Genomic DNA, 12320 nt, shown 5'->3' on the forward strand with positions numbered 1-12320 from the left:
CTATGTGAAGTATCTCCATAATGCCTCATATTAACTCACTAGCAAGATCTCAGTGTATAGACTGGTCATATATCTCATCTCGTTTCATATTATCTACATACTGTATTGTATATAACTGGGAAAAACTATTGATTTTGTTAATACTTGGGTTGTTTATATTGTTTATTTTTCTATATTGTGTATTTTGTACTGCTTAACTGATTCTGTACTCTTGCTGCTGTGCAATGCAAATTTCCCCACTGAGGGACGAATAAAGGCATATCTTATCTTATCTTATGGATGGACAGACGATATTCAACCATGAAACAGCATGATTTAATAATTAATATATTTTTTAAAAACAGCAATAGAGTGAAGGCACAAAAATCAATGCATAATGTGGAAAGGGACGACTGTTTATGTTTTGGTGGATCTTACCTTTCTTCCAAATGATGGCTGGTTTGGGAGCGCCACTGGTCTGACACGTCAACAAGGCCGTGTTGCCTTCAGTGACTGTTTTGTCAGATGGACGTAACATGAAGGTGGGAGCCACATCTGAAACACAGACCTTATTAGCAAAGAAGACATTGCAAAAGTTGGCAAGTGGAGGAAAAAGTATGCCGGAACTGGTGTCTTATGTCAAAATAGAGATGCATTGAATAGAAAAGATGACTGCTGAGATAGGTATGCCGCAGATAGTGCTTGGTGTGTCGGTATAGCAGGGGAGTGGTTTGATGCACTGTGGGGGATGATTCTCAAACACTTGCTGAACAGAATGTAAGTCTACAGAGACTGACGGTGACACAAAAACACACATAGGAACACAGGAACCCATGGAGTGGAAGGAAGAAATAGACAACACTGCTATGTAAAACAAAACGATATTATGTCTAAAACTTGGGTTCAGTGGATTGTTTTGTAGCATTTTGTAGCTGTGACACAGATTTGCAAGACACATCCATGCATGGGATGATTGGGAACGCTTAAAGAATCAAAGTGAGGGCTTGTTAACAATGTGTGTCCTGACAATGAGGTACTAAGAACAATGGCAGCACCTCCTGGCTGACATACGAATGAATGGAAACAAGTGGGAGAGAGGACAAGCGTTGGTCTGCATTGTTTTATATTGTCCTACACACTCACTGGAGACGAGGAGTTGCGTGTGCGCTTGTGTCTCTCCGGCGGTGTTGCGAGCGAAGCACTGGAATATTCCACCATCTCCCGGCTGCACTCGCCGCACAGTCAGTCCCGTTGCAGTGGTAACCTTATAACGGGGGTTGGCTAGCTTGGACAGAGGCACAGCATCCTTGTACCATTCGATCCTGGGCGGGGGTACACCTATATGTGTGTATACGCACACAATACAAATAGAAACAATTGATTACAACTAAGAAATGTAAAGACTTGGTAAATAGATGTCTATCATTAGAGCTGCAATATATATTGATTATTAACAGACAACTACTTTGGTATTCGATTGATAATTTTTTGATAAAAAATGTAGTTATCCTCAGATTGTGAATATTATTTAATTTCCTTAGTCATCCAAGTAAGTAGAGCTATTATCTTCGTGTTTTAGGTAAAACAAGATTTTCACAGGCATCAGCTTTGACGTTGGAAAACAATGACTAAATTGATATGTTGCGGACCAAATCACTTACAGTTTGTGTTTGGTTTATATTGATTTGGGCTGACTAGGCCATTGGTGTCCACAGTGTGGCCCAGGGGCAATTTATGAACTGCAGCTGTTGACTCCTTGGCACATTTTAAAAATACAATTAGCCAAGCCAAAATGGAAAAAGTAGCATAATTTTAGGAGAATAAAGTCATAATATTAAAATTAAAAAAAATAGCATAAAGTTGAAATATTAAATACAAAATAAGTAATTTTATTTTAGTCGTCATATTAGTTAGAAGTTATAATATTAGGGTATATAAAATACAACTTTTATGAAAATAAATACAAATAGTAATGTCACAAGAAAGAAGGTACTAGAAGAAAGTTGAAATATTCTTAAAAAAAATGAAAACAAGCAAAAAAGTGTAATGAAAGGAAAAAATTTTCAAATTTCAGAACATTTTGTCACCATTTTTGAGTATGGGTTGTCTGTCTGTCATACAAACATCACAGCTGGACTAGTGCCCTAGTCTTGGAAACATCTTTCTATTTTCCATACTTGATTTCCCATACTTTTCCAGACCTGAACATTGCTAAAAAAATTCCCTACTTGTGTAAGAGCCATGTTATCTGCTTTTAATCTCTAATCTAAGAGATTAAAAGCAGTGTCCTAGAATGTTGTATTTATATGCAAACAGCAATCTTCCAGACACATTTTCTAGTTACAGTGAAGAAAATAAGTATTTGAACACCCTGCTATTTTGCTATTTCTCCCACTTAGAAATCATGGAGGGGTCTGAAATTTTCATCGTAGGTGCATGTCCACTGTGAGAGAGATAAACTAAAAAGAAAAATCCAGAAATCACAATGCATGATTTTTTAACAATTTATTTGTGTGATACAGCTGCAAATAAGTATTTGAACACCTGTGTATCATCTAGAATTCTGACCCTGAAAGACCTGTTAGTCTGCCCATTAGAAGTCCACCTGCACTCCATGTATCATCCTGAATCAGATGCACCTGTTTGAGGTCGTTAGCTGCATAAAGACACCTGTCCACCCCATACAATCAGTAAGACTTTAACTTGTAACATGGCGAAGACCAAAGAGCTGTCCAAAGACACCAGAGACAAAATTGTACACCTCCACAAGGCTGGAAAGGGCTACGGAGCAATTACCAAGCAGCTTGGTGAAAAAAGGTCCACTGTTGGAGCTATCATTAGAAAATGGAAGAAGCTAAACATGACGGTCAATCTCAATCGGAGTGGAGCCCCATGCAAGATATCACCTCGTGGGGTCTCAATGATTCTAAGAAAGGTGAGGAATCAGCCCAGAACTACACGACAGGACTTGGTCAATGACCTGAAAAGAGCTGGGACCACCGTTTCCAAGGTTACTGTAGGTAATACACTAAGACGTCATGATGTGAAATCATGCATGAAAGGTTCCCCTGCTTAAACCAGCACATGTCAAGGCCCGTCTTAAGTTTGCATATGACCATTTGGATGATACAGAGGAGTCATGGAAGAAAGTTTTATGGTCAGATGAGACCAAAATAGAACTTTTTGGTCATAATTCCAATAAGCGTGTTTGGAGGAAGAAGAATGAAGAGTACAATCCGAAGAACACCATCCCTACTGTGAAGCATGGGGGTGGTAGCATCATGCTTTGGGGGTGTTTTTCTGCACATGGGACAGGACGAGTGCACTGCATTAAAGAGAGGATGACTGGGGCCGTGTATTGTGAGATTTTGGGGAACAACCTCCTTCCCTCTGTCAGAGCATTGAAGATGGGTCGTGGCTGGGTCTTCCAACACGACAACGACCCGAAGCACACAGCCAGGAAAACCAAGGAGTGGCTCCGTAAGAAGCATATCAAGGTTCTAGCATGGCCCAGCCAGTCTCCAGACCTGAACCCAATCGAAAATCTTTGGAGGGAGCTCAAACTCCGTGTTTCTCAGCGACAGCCCAGAAACCTGACTGATCTAGAGAAGATCTGTGTGGAGGAGTGGGCCAAGATCCCTCCTGCAGTGTGTGCAAACCTGGTGAAAAACTACAGGAAACGTTTGACCTCTGTAATAGCAAACAAAGGCTACTGTACCAAATATTAACATTCATTTTCTCAGGTGTTCAAATACTTATTAGCAGCTGTATCACACAAATAAATTGTTAAAAAAATCATGCATTGTGATTTCTGGATTTTTCTTTTTAGTTTATCTCTCTCACAGTGGACATGCACCTACGATGAAAATTTCAGACCCCTCCATGATTTCTAAGTGGGAGAAATAGCAAAATAGCAGGGTGTTCAAATACTTATTTTCTTCACTGTATATGCAAGTGAATGAAAGCACAATGGTGTATAGTTTTAGTTTTAGACAACTATGTATGTCCAAACTTAAGAAGTAGATACAATTTTGGCCTGTATCGAGATCTCAAGTGCTACTATGAACATGTTAAAAAAAAAAAACATGTTATCTGATGGTGGACAAACAGTCAAATGTATCCTATTGGGATACAATTAAAAAACATTTGACCTTACGTCTGTGCAAACCTCCCACAATCTGTCTTTGCTTCTTTCATTTCTCTTGCCCTATAAATATGGATGGGGGAAAAATGACGACTAATATATTGATTGGATGTTCTGCCTGGTGGGTTTCTGGGTGGCAGGGACAGCCAAAAACACATTGAAGAAAATATATGGGAGCAAAAATATTGCATCTTGGTTCCAGCTTGCTGACGTACATGCCAAATATGACAAGCATGGGGCTAATACAATTACTCTCAGCTATCCGTGCCTGTGTTTTTGTGAATATGCCTGTGTGTGTGTGTGTGTGTGTGTGTGTGTGAAGGTGATCCACTGTAAGAATTCAAAATTTTCCCCCTTCTATCCATTGGTGTCAAACTTTCACAGGCAAGCGTAAAGTATTTCTCACCCCCCGCTTGCCACTTGTCACTCTTCTTTCTAGCCTCCATTGGTCTCCCCTCACCCTGAGGAGGCTATTTCATTACTGTAGCAGATTATTGAAGAGTCACGTCAACTTGCTTGCTGCGCATGTGACACACACGTCAATGTGGTATTTTATGAATTTATTTTTTTAGCTGTGTCCACTCCTACGCATTTAATCATCTTCACATAATCCAGTTTAAAGTAGATGTCATGAGCATTGCTTTGGTGTCACTGTGTTAATCTGCTCCTACTGCTGAATGACCTTTTAATGTTGATACACACACACTCAGTGAAATAATTTTAGTACTTGGACATTTCAACAATTTCAACCGCAGAAAAATATTGAAAATCATCACTGACTGTTTTTTGTAATAAAATTTTTAATAACATTTTAATCATTCATTCATTCATTCATTCATTTTCTACCGCTTATCCTCACAAGGGTCGCGGGGGTTGCTGGAGCCTATCCCAGCTGTCTTCGGGCGAGAGGCGGGGTACACACTGGTCGCCAGCCAATCACAGGGCACATATAGACAAACAACCATTCACACTCACATTCATACCTATGGACAATTTGGAGTCACCAATTAACCTAGCATGTTTTTGGAATGTGGGTGGAAACCGGAGTACCCGGAGAAAACCCACGCATGCACGGGGAGAACATGCAAACTCCACACAGAGATGGCCGAGGGTGGAGTTGAACCCTGGTCTCCTAGCTGTGAGGTCTGCATGCTAACCACATGCCGTGCAGCCCCATTTTAATCATTATGATATGAAATATCCATCCATCCATTTTCTGTACCGCTTATCCTCATGAGGGTCGCAGGCATGCTGGAGCCTATCCCAGCTGTCTTCGGGCCACCCTGGACTGGTCACCAGCCAATCACAGGGCACATATAGACAAACAACCATTCACACTCACATTCATACCTATGGACAATTTGGAGTCACCAAAGTACTGTCAAGTACTGACCAGTACTGAGCACCGACAGGAGCTGGTGATCAAGCACAATAAATTGTAACCAATGACCATTTGCCCCCATGTTAAGAGTATCTCATGTGAAGCAAATGTTTTGGACAGTGTTGATTGTTTGAGGTAGCTACACGTTTATTTTCATTGCCCCTGAGAGCTTGCGAGTTGCAAGATTGGTCATGTTAAAGTTCCCGGGTTTGTGTCACCACGGGAAACGTGTGCATGACAAGTTTTACACACAGCTGCAACAACTTGTCAATACTTGTTTTTTGCTGATAGCTGACACTAAAAATAATAATCAGTAGAAATCAAAAATGATTTTGGGTGACTGGAGGTCATTTGAAAAAGAATGATGTAGACATGCAGCGTTCGTTACCTGTAGCCAGGCAGGGAATATCCACATTCCTGTCCAGCTCTGCAAAGATCTTACTCGGGGGCTGAGTGGACAGAGAAGGGAGCTCTGCAGAGAAAACAGATGAGGTGTTTAAATGCAAAATTCACTATGATCTTAAAGTCAAAACAACATCTCAACCTAGATAGTCTGATAATAGAACATAGGTGTTTCCTGCAGCACGTGAGACATTTGAAGTGCAAAAAAACCAAAAACAAAACAGACTTAAAAGACATTCACATTCAAGCACTTAATACTTATTTTTCAAATGGAGCAGCACATCTATAGTGAAGAAAAACACTTCCTGGTTCATTGGGCCAGGATGCTGCATTTGGCTGCCGGTAATGGCTCCATTTAATATCGTCACCAATAAAATGTTAGGTCTTTTGGTGCAACACGCTAAACAATACAAAGTACCAAGGTATATAACAAAGGAAAAAAAATACAGATAAACCCTACTACAAAGGATAAGGCCATTTTTGACAACAAAAAAGGTGCAATGGGAACAATGCAGTTGTACTTTTTTGAGGATTGTAATATTATAAGAAAAATGTTATAAATCTGAAGCTTGTGTTGATTACAGTACAATAAAAAAAAAGATTTGTAAAAATATATAGCAGCACTGGTGTATAAGCTGCGCGCATGAGTCTGAGGACCAGGCAGCTCCTTATTTGACAGGGGCCAATAATGAGCTATGAAAAAACCCACTGGAAATTGCAGGAGGTCATTGGACTCATGGTGTCATCTTACAAACAAAACAAAATTCAACACACAGCAACTTAACACTCTAAAGGTATACCTAATAAATACACAAACATGTTCCACTAAAGTTTAAAATGAAAAAAAAAATTTTTTAGTTGTCCCATAATGCATTTCATCTCAGCAAAGCATTTCATTGGAGGACAGGCAGTATAGAAATTGGAGAAGGAAAATGGATGACACTACAATGCTGCATCTGTTCACCAGAGGGAGCCAGAGAACTCCAGAACCCAGAGGGAGGCTGACATCATTGCAGCGCCACAATGAGTGTGTTGCTCAGACGCAATGCATTATGGGAAGTATTGGTAATATCGGCACATATTTGTGCCAGATATACTTTTTGGGCGTTAAGTTGCTGTGTGATGAGTTAAGTGTTCATAATAAGATGTGAGTCAGTGAGTTAATAAGATTGTTGTGAGTGCACTGATAACCCGTGATTGTCTCCTGCCAAAGAAAGAGCTACCATTTCCTTGGTGACTCAAAACCGGCAAAGTATTTAAACAATCAACATGAAGTCTTTAATAAGATTGTATAAATGTTTGTGTCCGTTCCTGAACAAGAACTACACATATATTATAATCTATTCAGAAGTGTTACAAACTACTAAGATCAAGAACAAACTAATATCACCTGACTGAGAAAATAGTCTGGGAATTCTGACCCATTTCACTCCAACTTTTTTCTTGAAAGAAATACAAGTTTATGCTGGTCGGATTACGCTATCCTCATCCTTTTTTCCAGTAATATTGAAAACTTAAAAGATTTTTTTGCCTTTTCACATTCTTTTTCCTTTTCAGTGCAACCCTAATATTATGGTGGAATTGTAAAAGTCATTTCAAACTGAGCTCAAAAGCACAAAGAAAGAGTAAGTTTGTGAAAGAGCGACATTCCCATGTTGGTGCTACATTTATTCTATTTGACTACGTTGACTTTTAAAGCTGTGCTTTGTGCTTTTAGTTTTAAAGCACAGAAGGCGCAACCACATATCTTTAGTGAGAACAGTAGGAGTTCAGCTTGATTTTGACAACAGAAGGCGTGTGCCGTGAAGAAGCTCAAGAGATAAATAACCGCCTGGTGGTGTGACACTGATAACACAGATGCATTAATCCCCTTCACTCAGGTGAGTGCAAGAACCAAGACAAACGCATACACACACAATGAAAAACACATTTTGGGTTGTTTTGGTGGTTTGGCTTTCAAGAAGCTTTTGAGCTTTCTGTTGGTTTCCCGCTTGTGTGCTGGCAAAAGAAGCAGGAGAACAACAACAGAACTACTGTTGTTTGCACCGGGAACACAACAAAACACAGACGCTCCCAGTGTCATACATATTCCGATTAGTGGGCTGAGAAGAAATGCACTTGAATAATGAAGACCTTTGAGGCGCACATGCAGACACATACGCTATTCTGTTTAGGAATTCATCTCATTGTATCCAGGTCTATTGAGTCCATCGTGGAACAAGTAGCAATGTATTCACAAGGGGTTCCTCTACTTGATATCAATTACAGTTTGTCACTGAGCTACCACCTTATTGTGGTGGAGGAGTTTGCATGTCTTGATGATCCAAGGAGCTGAGTTGTCGGGGGGCTTTTATGCCCCTGGTAGGGCCACCCAAGACAAACAGCTCCTACATGAGGGACCAGACAAGGGGTCGCTCAGATAAATCACTATGATGATCAACACATATGGACCTCACCGAGGGCCCCTCTGGAGCCAGGCCTGGAAGTGGGGCAGGATGGCGAGCGCCATGGACCCATGCGGCTTACATGTTTTCGACACTCGAGTGAACAGAGGGGCGTGGCTGTCAACTGATCACCACCTGGTGGTGAGTTGGGTCCAATGCTGGGGGTAAGATGCCAGTCAGACCTGGGAGGCCCAAACACAGTGTAAGGGTCTTCTGGAAACATCGGTCCTCCGTCAAAAGAAGGTTTCACCTCCACATCTGGGAGAGTTTTGACCATGTTGACATTGAGTCAAAGTAGGCCATGTGGCCATAAGGTGGACATGCCTGTTGAGGCAGTAATCCCAGAACCTAAGGGTGGACATCAACAGTGGGGGATACCGTAAAGTTGAAAAATGAATCGGACCTCCAGAAGCAGCTGACAGGTATCTGACAGGAATCTCAGATTCAGGAGGAGCAGAAGAGTTTATATCATGGTCGTGGAACTGTGGACCAACTCTACACCCTTGGCACTGTCCTCCTTGAGGGTGTATGGGAGTTTACCAGCCTACATGTGTTTTGTGGCCTTAGAGAAGGCGTTTAACCATTTTCGAGTTGCAGCCTGTATGACCGTGTCAGAGCTTGGTGCGCATTGCCGGCAATAACTCAGACACGTTTCCAGTGTGGATTCGACTCCACCGGGGCTGCCCTTTGTCACCGATTCTGTTCATTACAGATTGATATGGCTGGGCTCTCCCTTACAGATAAGGTGAGAAGCATTGTCATACAGGAGAAACTCAGAGGACCGCATTAAGAGGACCCAAATGAGGTGGCTCGGGCATCTGGTCAGGATGCATCCTGGATGCCTTCTTGGGGAGGTTTTCAGGGCAGGTCTGACCAGTAGGAGGCTGTGGGCAAGACCCATTACATGTTGGAGAGACTATGTCACTCAACTGGTCGGGGAACACCTCGGGATCTGCCAGGAGGAGAAGAGAAGTCTAGGTTTCCCTGATTAAGCTGCTGCCCCCGCGAACCGACCTTGGATAAGTGGAAGTGGATGGATGGAGGCAGGGGAGGCAAATTGGAAAAAGAGGCAGGCAGAGGGTGCAACTTTTGGTACAAGATAATGGCGAGGTCCAATTTTTGGCAACAGGGGAGCCATTTTAAAATCCTGATGGCATACAGCAGCAGTGGACAGACTTAGGAAAGCGGACTTAGGAAAGAGCTGCAAAACATCCCAGCTAAAGAAGTTGGAGAATGCTAACTGGAGTAAAAAAGTTGCTATTATTTAGTGGAATTAATTAAAAAAAATTACATCAGAAGATTGCAGACTGACACATTTCAATGACATGGGTAATTAGAGGCGTTCATTTTGCTTCATAGATATACACACATCACATATCCAGCAACAACAGCAGACTCATGAGTTAATTCAATAATTAAAGCACTTATGGTAAATAAGGAGTAATGTCTTACATTTCAACTTTGGCTGGCTTCCACATGCCAAATCCAAACAAGAACTACAAGTCAAAAAGGCTTACACTTGAGGGACCATTTGTGTGGTTCATGGAGTACACCGGGTATTCGGTATCAACACTCAGGCAGGTCTTTTCTGACTTGTGAGAATTCTATCATCCCTGGTAGTTATCTCCCTTTACGTTAAGGCACTCCCACGCTCCAACAGTCACATTAGATCAAAAAGATGGTGAAAACCGGGGAAAATATCCGTGCTTCATCAATCATGCGCTCCCTGCCAGGCTGTATGTTGTTTCTATTTACACGCAAATATCCAGAACAGTGGCGGTTTGTGATGAGAGCGCCTATGTGAGTGTGTTTTTTTTTTCTTCTCCACCTCCTGCATTGATTTTTGCCGCGAGGGAACAAAATCATGTGTGTCTGTAGGGCCATTTTGTGACTGCGTTTAAAGTATGGAGTTCACACGCATACACACATAGACCAATGTATGTGTACACGCATATGTTGGTGAGTACACTTTATTGATGGACAAAAGATTTAGTTGGACGACAGCTCATACCCGCAGCGTGCACATTCGTGCTTCCAGGGTGCAACCATTTGATTTCTTATACTGTTTTCGATCCCAGGGGAAATTCACTTTAAAGACTGGTTTCTAGGTGGCCCTACAATGTTTGGCTTAGTTGAATAGGCCACCATTAATAACGGAACTGAAGAAGAACAGAATTTACGCTGGAAAGAGAGATATTAGTCACAATTGTGTTTTGTAAAAAAAAAAAAATTTCAAGAAAAGTTCTTCAATTATTTATATTTGTTGTGTTTTTATGTGTTTTACACATTATGGCTGTTTGTTCATATGTGCCCTCCGATTGGCTGGCAACCTGTCCAAGGTGTTCCCCGCCTCTCGCCTATGGTGAACTGGGATAGGCTCCAGCATGTAATGCTTAATGTTGAATAATCACATCTAAATTGAGTGCACTACTTGGCTTTAACCAGCAGAGGTGCTGTTGATTCAATGTCAATCTAATTTGTTGTCTTAAAAAGAACGACACAATATCAGCAATGTGATGTTCTGCCATAATCCATCATCATTTAATTAATTTCAAGGATGATATCAATTACTGAGAAAAATATCTTCATTCATTTTCTGTGCCACTTATCCTCACTAGGGTTACAGGGTATGCTGGAGCCTATCCCTGCTGACTTTGGGCCAGCGGTGGGGTACACCCTGGACTGGCCGCCAGCCAATCACAGGGCACATATAGACAAACAATCTTTCACACTCACATTCATTTAAATTCTTCATCAAATCATAGATTGTTATTTTTCCCATTTAATTGCTCAGTTAATAAAAGCTTTACGACGGTAATACTGATAGTGACCCATTATTTCCTGTGCAAAAACATGTTGACAGAAGTTTAAGTACACTAATATCTGTCCATCAAACCTTTTTCTTCAAATAATGAATTATGAACTATAATATATGAGCAAATAAACCCAAAACCCAAAAGGTGCTGTTGGGAAACATAAGATAAGCGAGCAAGGTTTATATTTTGCTGTGAGGGTTTAGTCATGGTGAGTGTATGCATGTGTTTTTTTTTCTTTCCTTACCAATCACATTGAGGTTCGCCCTTGCCTCAGCAGATTTTGTTGTGCTGTTGCTTAGAAAAGCTTCACAAAGATACAAGCCACCATCGGAGGTGGCTGCATCGGGAATAATGAGCCGACGCCCATTGGCCAAATGACGCCCGTCACGTTTCCACACCACCATCAGGCTGTCCACAGGTCTGAGAGAGGGCAGGAGGAGAGAATGGAGTGACAAGAGGAAAGCACAACATATTAAATGCATCACTTTGTGTGTCAATGAGGCGGGAAATGAATGATGACAGTTTGCATGGCGGAACTGTCATATGTAGTCCACATGAAGCAGCTGCAGACATTCATGTTGCATGATGGCGCAGAGCGCCTTTTCAAACTTGATTATTTTCTCTTATTTTGGATGGATGTGGTTGCTGTTCTTTTCTCTTTATGTGCTTTGTATTGAGTTGTGGACTCCTATAAAGCAGCTCCACATGATAGCCCGCACAGAAAGCTTTCTAGATCTTCCAGATTCTGCACAGTGCTTCCAACCAAACGTTTAATTTACTCCACCCTCAGCCCTCTTCTATGTACGCCCAATCGGCTATGATTGGTCACGCTGCTGAGGGCTTTTAGATACGTAGGTCTGGGTCTGCAGCGCATATACTGTAGGGAAGTCTGGCTTGCATTGACATCAGTTGAACTCTGTGTAAGATCAAATTCCGGGAGTGTGCAAAACCATCCAAAACCTCTTTCAGGGCTCACTTCCAAATGTGAAAACCTCATTATCTGACACTCTGGCATCGTTTAACATAAGAATACAAAATTTAAACAACATATATTGATGGGGGAAAAAGTGGAAAAAACATAAAAACCATAATACCCTTTAAGATGACTTATTTGTTATATTTTTTTATTAAGTGATTACAGTTATGAGTAGTCA

At 41.3% G+C, this 12320-nt stretch overlaps 1 protein-coding gene across 3 annotated transcripts in view; it reads right to left on the reverse strand.

Moving 5' to 3' along the window:
* Positions 1-12320, reverse strand: part of sdk1b (sidekick cell adhesion molecule 1b) — a 260867-nt gene that overhangs the window by 85557 nt on the left and 162990 nt on the right. For all 3 annotated transcript variants that reach the window (XM_058079957.1, XM_058079948.1, XM_058079965.1), the window contains 4 exons: positions 11411-11586; positions 5893-5976; positions 1123-1317; positions 418-534 (listed from right to left, as the gene is read on the reverse strand). In XM_058079957.1, coding sequence (XP_057935940.1) covers positions 418-534; positions 1123-1317; positions 5893-5976; positions 11411-11586 — 572 coding nt within the window. The remainder of the gene's footprint in view (positions 1-417; positions 535-1122; positions 1318-5892; positions 5977-11410; positions 11587-12320) is intronic.

This window comes from Doryrhamphus excisus, chromosome 1 (assembly GCF_030265055.1).
Source record: "Doryrhamphus excisus isolate RoL2022-K1 chromosome 1, RoL_Dexc_1.0, whole genome shotgun sequence".
NCBI classification, from domain to species: Eukaryota; Metazoa; Chordata; class Actinopteri; order Syngnathiformes; family Syngnathidae; genus Doryrhamphus; species Doryrhamphus excisus.